This window comes from Trichechus manatus, unplaced genomic scaffold, assembly GCF_000243295.1.
Source record: "Trichechus manatus latirostris isolate Lorelei unplaced genomic scaffold, TriManLat1.0 scaffold00052, whole genome shotgun sequence".
NCBI classification, from domain to species: domain Eukaryota; kingdom Metazoa; phylum Chordata; class Mammalia; order Sirenia; family Trichechidae; genus Trichechus; species Trichechus manatus.
Genome location: NW_004443988.1, coordinates 14,401,704 through 14,425,128, shown reverse-complemented (window position 1 = coordinate 14,425,128; position 23,425 = coordinate 14,401,704). Strand labels below are relative to the sequence as shown.

General features: G+C 38.0%; 1 protein-coding gene across 1 annotated transcript in view; it reads right to left on the bottom strand.

The window, feature by feature from the left end:
* Positions 1-644: 644 nt before the first annotated feature.
* The window catches only part of TMOD3 (tropomodulin 3), a 91,965-nt gene continuing 69,184 nt past the window's right edge, over positions 645-23,425 (bottom strand). Inside the window, exons 6-10 of the mRNA XM_004377669.2 lie at positions 17,394-17,524; positions 15,522-15,629; positions 12,842-12,985; positions 11,104-11,248; positions 645-3,115 (exon numbers count right to left, since the gene is read on the bottom strand). Coding sequence (XP_004377726.1) covers positions 3,081-3,115; positions 11,104-11,248; positions 12,842-12,985; positions 15,522-15,629; positions 17,394-17,524 — 563 coding nt within the window. The 3' untranslated portion in view covers positions 645-3,080. The remainder of the gene's footprint in view (positions 3,116-11,103; positions 11,249-12,841; positions 12,986-15,521; positions 15,630-17,393; positions 17,525-23,425) is intronic.

The window sequence follows — 23,425 nt, the reverse complement described above, 5'->3', positions numbered from 1 at the left end:
CCTATCACACAAAGCAAGCACATGGGTGCTCTTACTCAAGTAACAAGAATTTGCAACTGAATGACCAAGACAACGCTCCTTAAAATCTCAAACAATCTGCTAATTTATTTAACACAAAAGGTTTATTTGGTCTTTTAAATGACAGGCATCCTTAGAAAATGTATTTCACCCATACTGTAGACTTCTACTGGAGCCCTGGTGGGCGCAGTGGCTAAACGGCTAAGAGCTCGGCTGCTAACAAAAGGTCGGCAGTTCGAATCTACCAGCCACTCCCTGGAAACCCTATGCGGCAGTTCTACTCTGTCCTATAGGGTCACTATGAGTCGGAAATGATTCCACGGCAATGGTTTTTTTTTATGGGTAGACTTCTACTAGGCTTTAGCTCTAAGCATATAGCACCAAAATCCATTTTAATAATATCAATATTAGCCATTAATATTGAATTTTTAATACATATAATTTTATGATGACAAACTGGACAAATGAGAAGTTTAGACAAGTCTGAATATAAAATTCTATAAAATGGGTAATTAAAAGCTTTTTAAAAAACCGGCAATTTAAAAATGCAAAGAGTATTGTTTTAGAAAACCAGGTAAGTTTAAATTCATTAGACTACAAATCTTAAGGTCTTAGAAAATCTTTGGTTTAATAATCGAGACTATTTCAAAAGCATACTCTATTTATTCTGTTAAAAAATTTCAGAGCAAGACAGAAATACTGAAAGTTCCTAAAAGGTAGAGGTATCAGATTTTTAAAGATCAAAGTAAACACCATTTTTCTGCTTTGTAATTACAATCCTGGGAAGATTTTCTATATTTAATTGAATGAATGTTATCTTTAAAGTTACTTAAAAATGTTTTCATCAATTACATAATACTCAACTTCTTCATATTTTGAAAAAAGATATTTCCCATAAATATGATAGAAAGTTTCAGGTAGGGTCCCACCTACCTATACTAAAAAAAAAAAGTATGGGGGGTGGTACGGGGACATACCTATCAATTTAATGAGTTACAGGACACTGTGAGCAAGGAAGTCTGGCCAAGAATGTAAGGCACAACTCTGCCTGGTGTCCTCAGACCTGCTCCATGTCTGACTCCCAGCCCTTCTGGAACTGTGTCATCTCTAAGATCAAGTACAATTCAAAAGTTGTCCATGAAAAAGAAAAAGAGCTTTGATAACTGGAAAAAAAAAAAAAAGTCAGTGGTCTATATGTGAAAGTTAACTGCACAAATTTAACCTTCGGTCCCTTTAAAACACTGGATACTGATTCAAACAAACACACACATCACGGTTGTGAAGAGGGAAGCTGTAGCTTGTTCAGAAGGTGTATTCCCAGAGAGCACAAGAAGCTGCCTTGCTCATTAGATAAACTGTCCAACCCAATTTCAGAAAGTTATAAAAAAATTACAATAAACCACTGCCCCCTACTCTAAAACCAGATTCTCTAAAAAAAATCTCTCTGTAAGTGATCCAGCCAGGCCTGAATCTCTGATGCCAGAGCTACTCAGACTCCTCTTCTCCCTGTCTTCTTCAGCTGTAAGTGCCTCGGCCATCTCCTGCTTCAAAGGTCGCCCTGAGGTGGGGCCTGGGTACAAGCCCAGACCCTCCATGACGTGCAGGTTCGACTCTCACACCGGTCTCCCCACCACAGTGCTCTGCTGAACCATTCACTTTAATACTTTGAGCAACAGGAAAACTACTTTTGTTATGAGGAATTACTTTTACACAATATGGATAAAAATATACCAGTTGAAAGGAAACATTAAAAATAAGATTTATGAAGAAGAGCAGTTTTCTTTACTGGTTGGAAACTTTGATGTAGTGATTAAATACTGTTTCTGCAATCGTGCACTACATGTAGGAAATTCTCACTACACTGTGCAACAGGAAGTAACTCACACACACCAGTTTCTCATTTACTTACAGTGACCATCAGTTTCAATGACCGTTTTGCAAGCTTCTCAGAAAATTCTCTCACGTTTATTATTATCTTTGATTTGATGTGTTTAATAACTTTCTTTTTTTACCCTAAATAACCGAGTTGGCTGTATGCCTTTTTACAGGGATGAAAACAGCTTTTCTACTCAGATTCTTTTTACTATTAGCTTTCATAAAAATTTAATAATGCCCACATTATCAAAGTGAAAAACTGCAATAAAGTTAGAGATTACCATACTTCTAAACAAAGTATGTAGCCTGGCAAAGCTAATGACTTTGTTGCTGAGACATATCAGGTAAGTACAGTGACCCGGACTGCAATGAAGACTGTTTTCTCTCTCTGGAGGCCTGCTTTTGCTCTTAAACATGACCACATTTAAGTCATCTGTTTTAAAATCCAAGCAGCCCTCTGGCACAGTGGTTAAGCGCTTGGCTGCAAACCGCAAGGTTGATGGCTCAAACCTACCAGCCGCTCTGCAGGAGAAAGTTGTGGCAGTCTGCTTCTGTAAAGATTACAGTCTTGGAAACCCTATGGGATGGTTCTACTCTGTTCTATAGGGTCACTATGAGTCGGAATCAACTCAATGGCAATGGTTTTTTTTTTTCTCTAAATCCTGGGATTTTGTTCTCCTGATACAAGGAAAAGAACATCCTTGCCAAGTTCGTGTATCTTAAAAAATGGAAAAATCTCCCAGTCATAGATAGAAGAAAAGCTTTTAGGTACCTCATACCTAAAAGGAGAAACAGCAGTTCTGATATCAGCAACGTCCTTTTTTGATTTAAAAAAGATTGGTCCTCAAAATGTTCAAATTCTTCTACATAAATGACTTTTGAAACTTTCTTACAATTGCATATTTTTACCCAAGATTCATCATAAGCTATTCAGTTTAGCTAAATTAAAAGTGATTTTAGCAGAAAACTGAAATAATTCTTCAAAATACAAAAGATCACCTGCTATTGATTTTACTATTTGAAACTGGTAACAACTTAAAACTAGAATAAAGATACAGTTTAAAAAAAAAAAAAAAAAAAAAGTTTCCAGTCTTTTCCCTTCCACCCAGGAAAATTTTACATCTGGTATCACTAACATGAGCCCTTGTGATCTACTAAAGTCTTCCAAAGACTATATCCTGGCCGATTTACTGGTGGTCTCCTTCAACTCGTCTCTTGCGAACTATGGAGAAAAATATAAGAAAATTGTTAGAAATCCCTATTAGTTTTCATAATTGTTAACTTGCTCTTAACAACTAGGTTTCTGTATAATCTATTTATAACTGTATAAAAATGAAATTTGCAGGCCATATGACCATTAAAATAAGAAATAAAAAAAATCCACATCATTCATCACCGTAATTTACCTGTTGAGAACTGAGGGGCTTCAAAATGAGAACTACACATCATAAGATCACGGACTGACACCTGTGCTTATACAAGAGCAACATCTGAAATCTAAAAACTAGACTGGTCAGTAATGATCTTTTAGTCATTGTGCCTTTCTAATTTTCTCGTTAAAAAAAGATTAATAAGTTACTATGTTAAATTTTAAAAAGACCTAGGTATTTGGGATTAGAAGTATTAGAAGTAACTATTCACATGCTCTTCTGATTAGACACTATAATGGACTTGCTTAGTCTATGAAAGAACATACCCAAAACAGTTTTTGTCATTTTTAAAGGTAAGTGACTTGCTACTGCTTTCCAAATTTTCCTTCTCGTCTCCTACAAAATGAACTGGTTCAGGGCTCTGACAAAACAACAAATGTAAAGTAATGAACATCTTAGACCCTGGTAATGTGGCAGGGTCATTTCTGCTACTATAAAGTGGCCAGTCAACCAGCTCAGCTGATGGAGTAAAAACAGATGCGTATGTCTGAGGACCGACCCTCACCCACCTCTTCATGGACTGGTGACCCCAAAGCACTAGGCTGTGCACCCTTGTAGCAGTGCAAGGTCTTCAGCTTCAGATCTAACTACCTGCACTCTTAAACCTATCAGCCATCAGACAGCATCTGTTGAGAACTACCAGTTCAGGGCTCCTTAGGGTTGTGGCCAACTCCCATTTAGAAAGGCAGTGTACTACAGCACAAAAAGGAGGGGTTCTGGAGTCAGTGGCAGAGTGTGCAGCATCATGGCTCTGCCACTTTTTCATAGTGTGTTCTTCAGCAAGTCAGTTAACCTGAGCCTCAATTCCTCCTCTGGAACAGGAGAACAGTGACATCTGTACTTCATGACTTCAATTAAAGACACGCTAACCTACTTACAGCAGTAGAGAACATAGTGAGCATTCAGTGAAGAAGACTAGGCATCACCATCACCTACCACAGTGGTGGTTATGACACAGTTCTGAAGCCCCAGTCAGCCATCTTTTTAAAGCTAGGAAAGCCCATTTAGTTATTACAGTTAGAGGATTTGCATTTATGGGTTATTGATGTTTACCTGTTTCCCAATAACTTTCTCTGTTTAAGTTAGGTTATTGGTCTATTAATTTTCTACTCTCTTCTGCCTATGGAAGTAAGCAGGAAACCAACTGCCTCTTTGCTCAGTCAGAATGGGCTGCTTGGCAGTGAAACAAAAAGCCAACAGGTGCACCTGGCCTCTGGGGTGGCCCAGACGCTCTGCTGTCAGCTATCCTGACCATTAGTTTTGGTCTGCTGGCCTTTAACAGGACGAGCTGGCCATGCAGGTGATGCGCACTAACGCTTTTCCACTCCTTGGCCGGTGTTAACTAGGGAAAAAAAACAACCAGGAGTACTGGAGTATCAAGTTCCCATGAACATTTTTATAATTCTCTAATCAAGTTCACCCCCGACTCTAATTTTAGTCCATTTTAACAAAGTACAAGTGTAATGTGTTTATTGAAATATTGAGAAAAAGATCAAATGGAGACCTCAAACTTAATTCATGTATATAAATACCTGAAAAATACAGAAATATCTTAAAGGCAAACTTCAGATAATTCTTTAGGTTAGAAGATTTCAAAGAAACTTTTAGATTGCAGCAGGGTTTGGATGTTATTGGCAGACCATTTCACACATTAAATATATGTTATAAAAAAAATACATGTTATAAACACGATCTATAGGACAGACTGCAGCAAACAAAGAAGGTGCACAAAACTGTGGTTAGCTAGTGTAAAGGTAATACTATGAGACTCAGAGTTCAATGACATATTGCATGTATACCATACAACCTCTTTGCTGCTATAACCGTGACACTTCTCAGCTGGAGAGACGGACAGTACATAGAATTATTTCAGCAAACAGTGGAGACTAAGAATACAATGAGAGAGAGAAGGAAAGACATTATGAAAATCAGAATACTAAAGATCTGATGCAGACTCATTTGCAAGGTGAAGAAAAATTATATGCCCAAGAGATTCTGTATAAGTTTCAAGTGTTATTCTTTGATATTTCTTTTGAATCACCACATATCAGGCTGCTGAAACCTGTGAGGAGGAAAATGTGATCTTCAGCTTGTCACCTTCATCTAAAGGCAGAGATCAGAATGTAGGGCTGGAAAAAATCAAGCTGCGAGTGGATGGTGACCTGCTGTTGCTGTGAGGATAACACAGCAGAGAAAGATGGAGGCAAAGAGCCACTTCCAGTTCCTCTTTCTCACTTGACGCCCACTTGTTACCTTCCAGCAATTCCTCAGTTTACACTAGAGATAAGGGCTTATAAATTCTGCCCTATTAACAAATACTTTGGGTGCGGTCTAATTTTTTTCTAAAATCTACTCTACTAATATAAGTTCTCAACACTGATTTGCAATTAACTAATCATGATTAGTTAACTGCAAATAAGTCCTAACTAATCTCATTTTCTATCTCTGATAGAATAATGTTCTTGTTACTGTTGTTAGTTGCTGTCGAGTTGATTCCAACTCATGGTGACTCCACGTGTGCAGAGTAGAACTGCTCCATAGGATTTAAGGCTGCAACTTTAAGAAGCAGATGGCCAGGCCTGTCTTCTGAGACACCTATGGGTGGATCTGAAGTGCCAACCTTTCAGCTAGTAGTGACTATTTGCACCACCCAGAAACTCCTAAAAGAGTAATAGGTATAGCTTTTGTGAAATATCATTTTAATCATGCATTCAGTGGCCTATAATTGCTCTCAAGTGCCCCCCAAATACAATCCAAAGAAATCTAAATTTGTTACCATGTAATTCTGGGGCTTTTTACCAAGTCCCCCTCTTAGTCTGTTGCTATCACTTTTCATCCTGTTAGTTTCCTCTGGACTCATCACCATGCTATGAGAGTCAGTTCTCAAAATCTGCACGTTCCCTCTGCATATAAAGACTTGTATGCTCCCAAAGTGATCTACAGATATAATGCAATTCCAATACGAATACCAACAGCATTCTTTAACAAGAAGGAAAAACTAATCACCAACTTTATATGGAAAGGAAAGCGGCCCCAGATAAAGCATTATTGAAGAAAAAGAACAAAGTAGGAGACTTCACACTACCTGATCTTAGAACCTACTACAACACCACAGTAGTCAAAACAGCCAGATACTAGTACAATGACAGACACATAGATCAATGGAACAGAATCGAGAACCCAGACGTAAACCCATTCACCTATGGTCAGCCGATCTTTGACAAAGGACCAAAGTCCATTAAATAGGGAAAAGACAGTCCCTTTAACAAATGGTGCTCACAAAACTGGATGTCCATCTGTAAAACAATGAAAGAGGATCCATCCCTCACACCATACACAAAAACTAATTCAAAATGAACCAAAGACCTAAATATAAACCAAAAACTATAAAGATACTAGAAGAAAAATAGGGACAACACTAGGGGCCCTAATTCATGGCATAAATACAATACACACCATAACTAACAATGCACAAATGCAAGAAGATAAACTAGATAACTAGGATCTTTTAAAAATTAAACACTTACGTTCATCAAAAGACTTCACTAAAAGAATAAAAAGAGAACCTATAGACTGGGAAAAAAATTTTGGCTATGACATATCCAACAAGGGTCTAACCTCTAAATCTACAGAATACTTCAACACCTCAATAACAAAAAGATAAACAATTCAATTTAAAAATGGACAAAGGATATGAACAGACACTTCACCAAAGAAGACATTCAGGCAGCTAACAGACACTTGAGGAAATGCTCACAATCACTGGCCATTAGAGAAATACAAATCAAAACTACAATGAGATACCATCTCACCCCGACATTACTGGCACGAATCAAAAAAAAAAAAACAAAACAGAAAATAAGAAATGCTGGAGAGGCTGCAGGGAGACTGGAACTCTTATGCGCTGCTGGTGGGAGTGCAAAATGGTATAACCACTATGGAAAACGATATGGTGCTTCCTTAAAAAGCTAGAAACACCATATGGTCCAGTAATCCCACTCCTAGGAATATATCCTAGAGAAGTAAGAGCCATCACCTGAATGACATATGTACACCCATGTTAATCGTAGCATTATTCATTATCCATTAGCAAAAAGATGGAAACAACCTAACTGCCCATCAACAGATGAATGGATAAACAAATTATGGTACATACACACAATAAAATACTATGCAATGAAAAAGAACAATCCATGCAACATCTCACAACATGGATGAATCTGGAGGGCATTATGCTGAGTGAAATCAGACAATCACAAAAGGACAAACATTGTATGAGACTACTATTATAAAAACTCAAAAGGTTTACACACAGAAAAAACAATCTTTGATGGTTATGAGGGAGGGGAGGTATGGGAAGGGAAGATCACTAACTAGATAGTTGTTGTTGTTGTTAGGTGCTGTCAAGTTTGTTCTGACTCATAGCGACCCTATAGGACAGAGGAGAACTGCCCCATAGAGTTTCCAAGGAGCAGCTGGTGGATTTGAACTGCTGACCTTTTGGTTAGCAGCCAAGCTCTTAACCACTACGCCACCAGGGTTCCAACTAGATAGTATACAAATGTTAACTTAGTTGAAGGGAAAGACAACACACAATATAGGGTAAGTCAGCACTACATGACCAAGGCAAAGTCATAGAAGCTTCCTAGACACATCTGAACACCTTGAGGGACTGAGTTACTGGGGCTGTGGGTTGGGGACCATGGTCTCGGGGTGTCAAAAAACCAAAAACCAAACCCACTGCCATCGAGTCGATTCCGACTCATAGTGATCCTATAAGAGCAGAACTGCCCCATAGGATTTCCAAGGCTGTAGTCTTTATGGAAGCAGACTGCCACATCTTTCGCCACAAAGCAGCTGGTGGGTTCACCCTCCCAACCTTTTGGTTAGGTGAGCTTTCAGGATTGCACCACTAGGGCTCCTTTTAATTGGCATAATATAGTTCATAAAAAAATGTTCTACGTTCTACTTTGGTGAGTAGTGTCTAGGGTCCTAAAAGCTTGCAAGCAGCCATCTAATATACATCTATTGGTCCCACTCCGTCCAGAGCAAAGGAGAATGAAGAAAACCAAAGACACAAGGAAAATACTAGTCCAAAGGACTAATGGACCACATGAATCACAGCCTCCACCAGTCTGAGCCCAGAAGAATTAGATGGCGCCCGGCTACCACCACCTACGGCTCTGACAGGGATCATAATAGAGGATCCCAGATAGTGTGGGAGAAAAACGTAGAACAGAATTCAAATTCAAAAAAACAAAAACAGACTTACTGATCTGACAGACTGGAGGAACCCCTGAAACTACGGCCCCCAGACACCCTGCTCACTCAGAACTGAAGCCACTTCCAAAGCCCACTTCTCAAACAAAGATTAGACAGGCCTATAAAACAAACAATAACACACATGAGGAACGTGCTACTTAGGTTCAATCAAGTATTGGAGACCAAATGGGCAACTCTTGCCCAAAAGCAAAGACGAGAAGGCAGGAAGGGGCAGGAAAATTGGATGAATGGACACGGGAACCTGGGATGTAAAGGGAAACAGGGAGAGTGCTGACACATTGCAGGGATTGCAACCAATGTCACAATTTGTGTATAAATTTTTGAATGAGAAACTAACTTGTGCTACAAGCTTTCACCTAAAGCACAATTAAAAAAAACAAAAACAAAAAACCTAGTGAGATTGTAGAGTGAAAAAAATTAAAAAAGCAAAATGGGAAAAAAACTTGTTTGCTCTCAACTTCGGGCTTTTATCCATGCAATTTCCCACTCCAGGAAATGTCCTTTCTTATTCTCATTTCATGCCTGAGACCCATGTCTGAAAACCAGATGAGAATGACACAGCTTGAATGGGAGTCTATAGAGTTACTGGTACAAAGCTGTTTGCTTTCTCTCAATTGTGCTTTGTGTTAGAGCACAACTTCTTCAACAAAGCCTCCTCATCCTCTCTATTACACACTGCTGCAGAGCCCTGGTGGTGCAGTGGTTACGAGCTACAGCTGCTAACCAAAAGGCTGGCAGTTCAAATTCACCAGCCACTCCTTGGAAACCCTATGGGGCAGTTCTACTCTGTCCTATTGGGTCGCTGTGAGTTGGAATCGACTCGACACCAACGGGTTTTTTTTGGTATATGTCAGGCATGGTTTTAAGAGAGCTGAGGATTCAATAGATGGACTTTGAAAATGGAGTATTACAATGAAGTATGACTAACTTACTAAATAAAAAGGCAATTTAAAAAGTGTGACAAATGTTGTAAGAAGTAGAGGGCATATAGGGGCACAACAATGATAAACTCAGGGAGTCAAACATCCATTTGAAACTGGAGAAACGAGCCAGTGCATTACCAAGCATGAACCACCCAGAGCAGAAACAGCTGGAGTAATCTGTTAAAAGTCCCAGTGTCCAAATCCCACCCTAAACCAACTAAACCAGAATCTCCAAGGGAAGGAGGACCAATAATCTCTTTGTTTTTAAAGCTCTGCAATTATTTTTCAAGTTCAAACTTGAGAAATACTGTTCTAAAAAGCAAAATTAAACACTTGAAGGAAAAAATACTAGATAATTAGTGAACTAATACTAAAATAATTCCTATGAGTTTGCAGACTACATCTAGAATCAACAACACACCAACACGCACATATGTACACACACCAATTTTCGCTGAAGTCTTCTTTGGGAAACTGTAGTCACACAAAGGACAGAAAGGGTCTGAACCAGGATCTTCACAACAATCAGGATTAAAGGAATGAAGCTGTATTTGTTCTGCTCCAAAAACTTTTAAAGAATGCTAACTCAAATATGGCTAAAGTTTAAAAGAACTCATCACTTTGAAATGTTCCTCCCTTTGAGAAGTCTCATTTTAATTTTTGTCTAAAATGCATCTTGTAAAATACTTCAATGACAAAAACCACAACTTAAAAGAGTCAACTTTTTGGATTACGTAGAAACAAAATTATAAGCACTATATTCTTTAATTGAGCCTTGGCTGAAAATTTATTTCAAATAGACACCACAAGCCCCAGCAATTCAACAAGGAAGCAGGAAAGAATGGAAGACCACTGAACAGGCATGCACAGTGAGAAGACAAGCTGCCCAGTAACAGTCACGGCAGGAGATTGGTAAGATACAACAAATATTTACATACCAACCAAAAAAACAAAAACACCAAACTCACTGCCGTCAAGTCGATTCCAACTCACAGCGACCCTACAGGACAGAGTAGAACTGCCCCCTAGGGTTTCCAAGGAGTGGCTGGTGGACTTGAACTGCCGACCTTTTGGTTAGCAGCCGTAGCTCTTAACCACTGTGCCACCAGTGTTTCATTCACATACCAGTGACTGTAAAACTTGGGTTTAAACTATAATTAGTCTGTATTTTATCATATAAAACTAAATTTCTATCTGGGTCTGTTTGATAAAAAGACCAAAAACTTTCTTATAATGTTGAAATCCTTAATAGTTCCGAGGACTAACTTGTAACTGAGAACAAAGTAATTGTTACAGGAAACATTTGTTAAGATGTTTGTTGTAGGAAATTGTTTACTTAAAGTTGTAAAATATGTTTGTGAAAGGAAGTCGATTTTACCCACTCACCTGATGATCACACTAGCCACTTGAATTTTACTTTCATTTAGTCAGTTATAAAAAGGACTACACAGATTTTACGAACAAGAGCCAAGTAATTTGTCTCTGCTAAAATATAAAATGTAAAAGAAGTTCTTCCAATATACTAGCTTAATCATCCAATTCAGAATCTCAGTTTGATACCAGATATATCTTACCCAAGTCGTTGTTTTTTGTTATGGCATTAGCTGCCCTGGTTCGGGGTCCCTGCTGTGTAAACTGATACCCAAATTTAAGGATATTTGTATTTTCCTCAAGCATCTTGGCCATTTCCAATTCTACAGCTGTCCCCAACTGCTGCCTCTGGAATAATTAGAAATAAAGAGTACTAATAAATTAGATCAAAATACTTCTCTAGGAAAGACTAAGACATTTAGGCACATGCTGCTTAATTTTAAACATAATTTAAAAGTTCAGTATATGATCAAATAAACATCAAAAAACGTAGATTACCACAATCAGGTAACACTTCGTACCCACTAAGGTGACTCCAATAAAAAAGACAGACAATAACAAGCGCTGGCAAAGATGTGGAAAAATAGGAACCTTCATACATGCTGGTGGAATGTTAAATGGTTCAGCCACTGAAAAAGTTTGGCAGTTCCTCAAAAAGTTAAACATAGCTACCATATGACCCAGCAATTCTACTCCTACGTACATACTCAAGAGAAATGAAAATATATATTTATACAAAAGTTTGTAAATGAATGTTCATAACAGCATTATTCATAATAACCAAAAAGTAGAAACAACTTAAATGCCCATGAACTGATGAATAGATAAACAAAATGTGATCTATCCATAGAATAGAATATTTACTTGGCCATAAAAACGAATGAAGGACTGGTATATTCCACAACAAGGATGACTCTTAAAAACATGCTAAGTGAACAAAGCCAGACACAAAAGATCATATTGTATAATTTCATTTATATGAACCATCCAGAATAGGCAAATCCTTAGAGACAGAAACTACATTAGTGATTTCCAGGGGTTGGTGAGAAGGGTGAATGGGAAGTAACTGCTAATGGGTATGGGGTTTCGTTGTGGGGCGATGAAAATGTTCTGCAATTAGATAGTGCTGATGGTTGTACAGCACTATGAATATACTAAAAATCATTGAATTGTACACTTTAAAAGGACAGATTTTATGTGAATTATATCTCAATTAAAATTTTTTTAAAAAGTGGATTAAGTGGCATTCTGATTAAATTTTGAGGCACAATCCTCCCTCCTTTCCACCTTCATAGTCTACAAAATTTGCTGACTTAAAAGGACTGAGGGAATAATTTACAAAATATTTTTCCAATAACGAAGTGTTTTAGTCAAATGTGTATGTTGTTTTATTGTAATTAATAAGCACTCTAGATGTAAACATTTCTAACATGTATGTCTCTGCCACTTTAGAAGTTCATCTGGGTGTGGGTGACCCAGCATAACCATTATGGCTGTCAGGGCTGTGCTCGCTGGACAGAAGACGCCACCCTCATGCTAAGCTGGGTATTGGAGCTTGCTGTTCTTTCATTCAGCCTATTCTATTCCTCTGCTGTGTGTTTGGGACTGTGATATACAAAAAGTCTACAATGTGGGTCTTGCCATCTAAGAGCTGAAAAACTGCAGGATGGACTGAGTCACCTCTAAAAGTCCTTCTAGTTCAAAATAGCTAGTTATCTAAATTCTCTTAGAATAACTTAGAGGTAGCTGCTATGTATGCATCCTTATATACATTAAGTTAATATCTTAGATGTCCCAAATGTCCTTTCATTCCCTTTCAGCACATCACCTTCCCAAAAGGGTCCCTGAAAGCCCTCTCCCCACCCGCCTCTTAGGTCTCCAAGGTCCACACAGCAGCAGGGGGCTGTAGCTCCCTCTGAGTTACTGTTGTCCATCACTGACCTGGTTGTCAATCTTGAGCTCTGCCAGGGTTTCGTTGTCTCTTAGAGCATCGAGCAGCGCTAGAATCCCAGCTCCAGTAATAAAGTTGGACTCCACATTTAAACTCTTCAAAGTTCTGTTCACTCTCAGCATATCTGCAAAAGCCTAGAAATTGAAGAAAGTATTCTGAGATTAAAATTTCATAGCACCCATCTTGTTACATATTTACATGCCATAAACAAATTAATTTACACCAATTAACATAACTGTCTCAATGTTTCTCATTAGATTGTTTTAACTTGACACATTACCTCAAACGTGTCACATGTATCTACTTTTCACATGCACTCTGTCACAATCTTTAAATTTGTTGTCACGTGCAATTCCCTATGTAGTGTGGTGACATTGTCCACTCCTGTTTACATCCTTATGTTCATTCACACCTCCTTCATGCTTTTTCTCCCATGTCTCTTGCATATTCTCTTAGTTTCTGTGTAGGACTAACTCTATCAATGTCTCTTTGGAATTTTTCCTTATTTGGGTCCTGGCTTTAGCTAGGTCATTGCAAAGACAAAACGAAGACTAATTTCCAAGGCAGGGACCAAAAGAAATGCCTAAGGCAGGAAGATCACAGAGAACTAGAACCAAATAAGCTCAAAGGCTACAGAGAAGAAGGGGCTAACTAAATATTAAACTCCTCAAGGAATGGTATGTCTTCACTCTGCTTCCAATATATGTTTCACAGGATCTGGTACTGTGCAGACATTCAACCCAGTGCTTAATAAACAACCATATTGATTAACAGAAGCCAGCAAGTGAGAAGAGGGGGAAGAGACCTGAGAGAGAGACAGAGAGGAATATGAGTATATGTGTAAAACAGCCCCTTAGAGGGTAAAAAGCAAGGTCAAACTGTAGAAAATATCAGTAAGATCAAGCTTAAAGTTAAGATGAAGAAAAGGCAATGGGGGCAGGAATACTAGAAAGAGCTTGGGGCAGATATCTACACACTTGTACTTTCAATTAGCAGGAACTGAATATGTGATCTGGAATAAATCCCTTATCCATCCATCTACACATACATTTATTCAAATATTACTGTGTGCCTATTATTTCCTAGGTACTGTTCCGGAGACTTAGAAACACAACATACAAGTCCCTATCTGATGGAACTTACAATTAGTGGGGGGCACAAAGAATAAACAAGTAAACAAAATGCTCTATCAGATGGTAAACAGAGCTACAGAGGGAAAAAAGGCAAAGCAGGATAAACAGGAAGTGCTAGGGGCTGGGGTTGCTATCTTACAGAGGGTTATCTGGAAAGGCCCCACCAAGAAAGTGAAAACTACACAAAGACTTGAATTAAGTGATAAAGTAAAACTAGGTGGAATAACTTTAGGGAAAAAGTTCTAGGAAGAAAGAACATCAAGTATTAAGGCCTTGAGTTGGGAGCACACACATGTTTTAGGAAGAGGAGGAGGCTGCATGGCTAGAGAAGAATGAAACAGGACAGGCAACAGGAAAGAAGATCTGCTCACAGAGGGCTTCAGATGGCTGTTGGAAGAATTTTGATTTTTACTTTTAGTGAGAAGGGAAGCTGCTGGAGGGTTCTAAGTATAGGAGTCACATAATTTGTCTTAAGTTGTAAAAGAATCACTTTTGATGCTCTATAAAGAATCAGCTTTGGGGTGGGTAAGACGGAAGCAGGCAAGGAAGTTACTGCAACAATTCAGACGAGAGAGTATGGTGGCTTAGACCAGGGTGGTAGTTGTGAAAATGGCAAGAAGTGGCTGGATTCTAGAAATATTTTGAAGATTGGGCTGGATATACGTTTAAGGTTGTTTAAAGACGGAAGTCAAGGATGACTCCTTTTTTTTGGCCTTAACAAATGAAAGAATAAAGCTACCACTGAGTGAGGTAGCAAAGAGCATGAGAGAAGCAGGTATGGGGAATGAGTCAGGAGTTTGGTTTGGGACTCATATATGAGAAGTCTGTTAGATATCCAAGTAAAGCTGTTTAGTAGGTAGCTGGATATGAGTATGGAGTTCAGGAAGAGCTATGAACTGGAGGACAATAACCTTGGGAGTTGTCGGCAATGCTGACTCAGCATATATGATACAGCAATGAAACAGAATGCGAGTGTAGACAGAGAAAATAAGAGGGCCTAGGACCAAGCCATGGGTCATTCAACGTTTAGAGGTTGGAGAGATGAGGAGGAATCAGCATAAAGACTTGAGAAGGAATGTCTAGTGAGTCAGGAGGAGAACCAAGGGAAGTGATCTCCTCAAAGCCAAGTGAAGAAAAGGCTCACACCATGACCAAGTGGTACACCACAGTAACAGAATAAAGGTGATGATCATCTCAATAGATACAGGAAAAAATCCAACACTACAGATCCATAAGTGGAATCCTCTGCAGACATTAAAAGAATGGCATAGATCTTTATGTACTGATGTGAGTTCTACCGCTGAGTGAAAAATCAAGGTGCAGAACAGCACTGCATGACTCTATTCATGCTTTAAAAACTTCATAAGAAGAAAATATAGGAAAAAATGAACACAAAAGGGCAGTAAATAATGGATTGCCTAACAGTGAGCTAAACATCAACTGAAAAAAGGGAATAAATCTTGTTCGTAAAATCAGAGTTTCACCATCACTCTGGTATGTTGTTCGAATATTGATACACCAACAGTAGCTTACTTACAACAGCAACAGGGTCATTGCTCCGGGTGGCTGCAAGACTGAAATATTTCACATGGGTGTTGGTTTCCAAAGCCTTGGCAAAATCTTTTAGGGTGGGAATTGGGATATTCTTGAAAGACAATAACATGAAACATCATTACATTTTAGTTTTTAGGACATTCAGTACATACCATTAGTTGAATATATTTGCGCTTATATATTTTTTGCTTTAAAACACATACTAAAAAATTATATAAACACACAATAGTTAGTCCCCTGATGAAAACAAATAACTCAGCCACTTCCACACCTCCTTGACTTCTGTAGTGTGGTACATGTGCACAAGCTGTCTGCTGCCCAGAACAGAGCATATATCACCATTCTCTAGCACTTAGGTTAAAGAAACGCTACCTATTCTACTTTTTAAAATTAGTATTATAAGAAGCCAACCCTTGATGACTCAAAATGGATCTACATTCTACAAGGAGAGAGAAGTGGCAACCCAACCTCTCATAAGCAGACAACATACAGTTCTTGGTCACTTAGTTTAAGCTACAAGGTATTAAGAGCAATTACCTCTAAACTAATGAGGAAAGATATAGTTATAGAAGGCACTAATTTCTCCCTTTAATACCTAAGACCTTCAATTCCCTGTAGCCTGGTCATTTTTAGATCATTACTATTGATTTAGAGACAGGGATACACAGGGACTGAATTTTTTTCTACAAATTAAGATCAACTAAGGATATTATTAGCTTTCTCCAAGGTTCTCTCTCCTCAGCTCACAGGAAGGAACACCCACTAAAGGAGCACAGAAGTCTTGCTGCATGTGGCTCCTTGGTTCTTGTTACTTCCAGATGTTCCCTTCCCAATCCAAATAAATCAAGATATAAGATGAGGAATTTGTAATGAAGCTATTATGCAAGGGCCAATACCCCAAAATTTGACTTTATTCTTTAGTAAATAACACCTCTATGCCCTCCTAATTCTTTTCTTCTTTCCTTACTCCAAAGAAAAGCTGCATTGCTTAAAACCCAAAAAGACTCCAGGAAGCCCACACCTAGGTGTTTAATCAAGAGAAATGAAAACAGATGTTTGCACAAAATCCTGTATGTGAATGTTTACAGTGGCTTTATTCATAATTGACCCAAATGTAACCCAAATGTCTATTAACTAGTGAATGGATAAACAAAACACAGGCTATATCCACACAATGGGATACTATTTGGCAATAAAAAAGAACAAACTTCTGATACACTCAACAACATGGATGAATCTCAAATGCATTATGCTAATGAAAGAAGTCAGAGTAAAAAGGCTACATACTGTGTGATTTCATTTACGTGACATTCTGGAGAAGGAAAAATGATAGGGCAAGAAAACAGATCACTGGTTGCCAGGAGCCAAGGATGGGAGAAGAAAATAACTGGAAAGGGGTAGGAAAAAACTTCTGGGGGTGACGGCCATCTACATCTTGATTGTGGTGGCAGTTATAGAATCACATGAATTTATTTGTCAAAACTCATAGGTAACTGTACACTAAAAAGGGAAAATTTTTACTATATATAAATTATACCTCAAAAAACCTAAAACAAGACAAAACTCAAAAGACTCTTAGAAGTGGGCAGTACTTTGAATGCCAGAGAGATTTACTCTACTGACAGTCTGAAGGGTTTATATCTGATAAACTTTTTAAGAAGTCAGAAAATACTATACGATAATAGTTAAATTTCTAAAATATAAAGGAACCCATGCTAGCACACTGTTAGAAGCAAAACCTAATCTTGAAATAGATGGAATCAGACTACAATATTAAAACTGTCCAGTTCCCATCCTAGATCCAACTGATTCAAAGCAATATAAAACAACTTTATTGTTTGCTTAGCATACCTACCTTTATATTATTCAAATTAACCTCAACAAGACGAGCATCATTTTCCTTCATTCTCTTTAAACTCTCTTCAACATTAGTTGGATTTGGTGGTTCATCAAATACTGGGAGAATCTTTTCACCTTTTACCACATCTGTAGTAATAAATGAAAACAGCAAGAGTCTAACTGGTTGATACTATTATAGTGGATGCATATGTTAACTTGGTAACTCATATATGCTACACACACAGACATACACAAAGACACACACACATACACTTATTTATTTAGTAGAAGTGGTTTAAAAATTGCTTCCCTACAATTCCTTAAATATCCTTTATGTGTTGACACTTATTTAAAGCACCCAAATAAATACTGTGTGTAAATACCAAACACATTCCAACATTTCATTTGTTTGCAATGAGTCAGCCTTTAAAAACTTTAACAAATGAACATTTCACTCACTCCTGGTATATTACAAGACACCCTTTCCACTAAAATATATTTCATAACACAAGTAGATGATCCCACATTTTTTTAGCACAACTAATTGTAAAACGCTAATATGATAAAAACTAGCATCTCATAATTTCCTCTGAGATTTGACTGGTAATTGTATAAAAGCAATAATCATCATAGACTTGAAGAAACAGACTCAACAAGAGTGGGGTGAGAGAAGGATACAGGACCTCTTTTTCCCATGGGGAGTACCGTGCAATGGGAAAAGGGGGAATCTCAAGGAGAGGGCAGGAACAGGAAGTGGGCAGGGAGGAACAGGAAGTGGGCAGGGAGGGACAGGTAAAAGTGTGCAGGGAAAAGCTACTGAAACACAAATTCCAAACATTATTGCCCTCCTTCACTCCCACCCACCAATCCTTCACCTTATATGCCGACACACACAACCAGAATACACCTATTCAAAACGGAAAGATAGAGGGCCCAGAATCCTTGAATCCTTTAATAAGATATAATGCACTTTGATGCGTGTGTGTGTAGACCTATGATCCCCCTATAATACGCAAAATTTTATGCATGCATTTTCTGGGGAGAATATCTAATGCGTCGGATTCTTGAAGAGGTGACTGACCCCAAAAAAGTTAAGAGCAAATGACATGGAAAGACTGACAAGGTTCTAAATGGACTGTTGTCTGGCTTAGTTCTTCTCTTCTGCTCTCTTCTACCTTTTAGGAGCAAAACTCTTCTTGAGGCAAGGTGCACTGCTTACTCATCCAATAAATTCCCTCTAAAAGTACCTTGTTCTCTTCCAATATGCCTCACTGAATGGGAAACTAGAATAGTTCTTCCCCAATTCTAAATTTTATAAAATTAAAAAAGTTCATTCCCTAGTTCCACAATGTGTGTATTTACAGAACCTTGCTCCTTAATGCAATAATGGATCCAGTCAGCAGGATGCTGAAACCATTATGTGAAAGGTTCATGGGAAACTTTATAATGGGTGGATCAGGCTGCCAACACTTGGACCCACTGATTAGTTTAAACACATCGTTCAAAGCAGGATGTCCAGATTTAATATGCTTTCTAATGTGACTGAATCACAGCACCATCTACGAAGCCATCTTGCCAAATCACTGTATCTGAATATGATCAAGCCTCAAGAACAGTTTACGGAAATATAGGAGATAGAGAAACATGTAAAATGACACCATAAGGTTGCAATCAGCCAAACCCAGAATATGAGAAATTCCACATGACAAACGACCCAATGTCTTCTAGAAATAAAGGTCATGAAAAAAAAAGGGGAAAGAAGTTGGGGAGAGGGAACTGTTAAGAAATCAAGATAAGACTGAAAAGACAAACAACCAAATGCAATGTGTGACCCTTGTTTAAATCCTTATTTGAACAAATAAAATTTTTGAGCAAATAGGGGAAATCTAAACCTGGACTGGGTATTAGATGATAAGGAATTATTGCTAATTTTTAAGTTCAATAATGGCAATGTTAAAAGAAAAAACCCTTATTTGTGAGAGAGACATACAGAAATATTAAGGGTGAAATAATACAAAAACGACCATGATTTGCTTTAAAATACTCCAGGAAAAAAAAGTTTAAGAAATAGGGTTGGAGGCAGAAGACGGATGAAACAAGGTTGGCAAAGTGTTAAAAAACAGCTGAAGCTGGGTAATGAATACATTATTCTTTCTTCTTTTATGTATGTTTGAACATTCCTATAATAAACAATTAAAAAATTGGGGAAATGGTTAAATTACAGAACATTTATACAATGGAATGTTATGCAGATGTTTGAATGAGTTAGCTCTATATGTACTAACAAGGAAACATTATATATCGCTAAGTGATATACTATACAGTATGTGTTAAAATACTTACCACTATGTGACATTGAGGCTAGTTACTTAACCATTCTAAAACCTTAGCTTCCTCATATGTAAATTAAAGATAATAATAATAACTAACTCACAGAACTGTTGTGAGGATTAAATGAGAAAAATTCACATTCAAGAGCTGTTGTGCACAAAGAGAACTTCAAAGATGAAATCACCAAATCAACACCATTTACAATAGCCCCCAAGAAGATAAAATACTTAGGAATAAATCTAACCAGAGACATAAAAGACCTATACAGTGAAAACTACAAGATATTACTGCAAGAAACCAAAAGAGACCTGCATAAGTGGAAAAATATACCTTGCTCAAGGATAGGAAGACTCAATATTGTGACAAAGTCAATTCTACCCAGAGCGATCTACAGGTACTATCCAATCCCAATCCAAATTCCAACGGCATTTTTTAATGAGATGGAGAAACAAATCACCAACTTCATATGGAAAGGGAAGAGGCCCCAGATAAGTAAAGCATTACTCAGGAAGAAGAACAACGTGGGAAGCCTCACACTACCTGATTTTAGAACCTATTATACTGCCACGGTAGTCGAAACAGCCTGGTTCTGGTACAACACAGATACATAGACCAATGGAACAGAATTGAGAATCCAGATGTAAATTCATCCACCTACGAGCAGCTGATATTTGACAAAGGCCCAAAGTCCGTCAGTCTCTTTAACAAAATGGTGCTGGCATAACTGGATATCCATCTGCAAAAAACTGAAACAAGACCCATAACTTACACCATGAACAAAATCAAACTCAAAATGGATCAAAGACCTAAATATAAAATCAAAAACTATAAAGATCATGGAAAAAAAAATAGGGACAACGCTAGGAGTCCTATACATGGCATAAACACAATACGAACCATAAGTAACAATGCACAAGCACCAGAAGAGAGACTAGATAAATGGGAGCTCCTAAAAATCAAACACTTATGCTCATCCAAAGACTTCACCAAAAGAGTAAAAAGACAACCTACAGATTGGGAACAAATTTTTGGCTATGACAAATCCAATCAGTGTCTAATCTCTAAAATCTACTAGATACTGCAAAATCTCAACAACAAAAAGATAAATAACCTAATTGAAAAATGGGCAAAGGATATGAACAGGCACTTCACCAAAGAAGACATTCAGGTGGCTAACAGACACGTGAAGAAATGCTCACGATCATCAGCCATTAGAGAAATGCAAATCAAAACTACAATGAGATACCATCTCACCCCAACAAGGCTAGCATTAATCCAAAAAACACAAAATAATAAATGCTGGAGAGGTTGTGGAGAGACTGGAACACTTACACACTGTTGGTGGGAATGTAAAATGGTACAACCACTTTGGAAATCGATTTGGCGCTTCCTTAAAAAGCTAGAAATAGAAGTACCATACGATCCAGCAATCCCACTACTTGGAATATATCCTAGAGAAATAAGAGCGGTCACACGAATAGATATATGCACATCCATGTTCATTACAGCACTGTTCATGACAGTAAAAAGATGGAAACAACCTAAGTGCTCATCAACGGACGAATGGATAAACAAATTATGGTGTATTCATACAATGGAATACTATGCAACGATAAAGAACAACGATGAAGCACTGGAATATCTTATAACATGGAGGACTCTGGAAGGCATTATGCTGAGTGAATTTAGTCACAGAAGGACAAATATTGTGTAAGACCACTATTATAAGAACTCTAAGAAAAGGTTTAAACACAGAAGAAAACATTCTTTTATGGATGCGAGAGTGGGGAGGGAGGGTGAGGGTTATTCACTAACTAAATAGTAGAAAAGAGTTATCTCAGATGAAGGGAAGGACAGGGGAAGTCAACACAATTGAACTAAACCAAAGCTAAGAAGGTTCCTGAATACAACCAAACACTTTGAGGGACACAGTAGCAGAGGCAGGAGTCTGAGGACCATGCTTTCAGGGGACATCTAGGTCAACTGGCATAACAAAGCTTATTAAGAAAATGTTCTGCACCCTACTTTGGTAAGTGGCAACTGGGGTCTTAAAAGCTAGCAAGCAGCCATCTAAGATGCATCAATTGGTCCCAACCAGCTGGAGTAAAGGAAAATGAAGAACACAAAAGACACAAGGAAAGTAGTAGCTCAAGAGACAGAAAGGGCCACATAAACCAGAGACTTTCAGCCTGAAACCAGAAGAACTAGATGGTGCCCAGCTACTACCAATGACCGCCCTGACAGGGAACACAACAGAGAGTCCCTGATGGAGCAGAAGAAAGGTGGGGTGCAGAAATAAAATTCTAGTAAAAAGACCAGACTTAATGGTCTGAGACTGGAGGAACCCCGGAAAGCATGGCCCCTGGACTGTCAACCCAGAACTAAAACAATTTCTGAAGCCAACTCTTCAAAAGATTGCACTGGACTGTGGGACATAAAATGATACTTGTCAAGAGTGTGCTTCTTAGTTCAAGTAGATACATGAGACTAAACGGGCAGCTTCTTTCTGGAGGTGAGAAGAGAGGCAGAGAGGGTTAGGAGCTGGCTGAATGGACATGGGAAATCCGGGGTGGAAAGGAGGAGTGTGCTGTCACAGTATAGGGAAAGCAACTGGGTCACATAACAATGTATGTATAAATTTTTGTATGAGAAACTAACTTGAAATGTAAACTTTCACTTAAACTACAACAATAAACAAACAAAAAAGGGTTGTTGTGCACAAAACATGGCCCATAGTAAGCATTAAAAAAAAAAGTAGCCAATAACACTCTTACTGAAAAAAGTAAGCAGCAAAAAAAAAAAAAAAAAAATCATGGTAATGATCCCATTTTTGTAAAAAAACAAAAGACTATATATGTATAACTTTACATAAACCTAGTACAACATCTAAAAGGATATACACCCAACTATTAACAGTGACGGCCAGGGGTAGAAGTGAGTAGAAGCCCCAATGGTTGTGAATAGAGACACTTTTACTTTTTACCTTACGCACTTCTCTGTTACTTAAATGTGTTTCACAAGCATGTATTACTTTATAAATTAATTCTTTAAAAAGCGTAATACTTCACATCAGACTAAAAAGTTTAGAGGCTAAATAGTCTTGTGGTTTCCCCTGATTTCATTTTATAATGCAGTTTCTTCATCAGCATTGTTATGAATTTCTTGAAAATCAGTAACACTGATTGAACTGTGTCCCCCCAAAATATGTGTTGTAAATACTCACCCCCTATACTTGTGGTTATAATCCCATTTGGGAATGAGCTTTCTTTGTTATATTAATGAGACAGTATCAGTGTAAGGTGTGTCTTAAATCAATCTCTTTTGAGATACAAAAGAGATTAAACAAGCAAATGGGTGAGCAGAGATAGAAGAAGAAAGACGCCATTTCACATGAAGATTGCCCAGGAACAGAAGCTGAAAAGAGACAAGGATCTTCCTCCAGAGCTGACAGAGAGAGAAAGCTTTCCCCTAGAACTGGCACCCTGAATTTGGAGTTCTAGCCTCCTAAACTGTGAGAAGTAGATTTCTGTTTGTTCAAGTCACCCACTTGTGGTTTTTCTGTTATAGCAGCACTAGATAGCTAAGACAGATGTCTATAATACCCAAGTTAGATTAGCTTTTATAGTATTTACCATTTGTGTTATTTAGTGAAGTGAGAGTGGCTTCTATTACATTTGCTGACACATTAAGCATAAAATATTTAATATTCTATCTTTA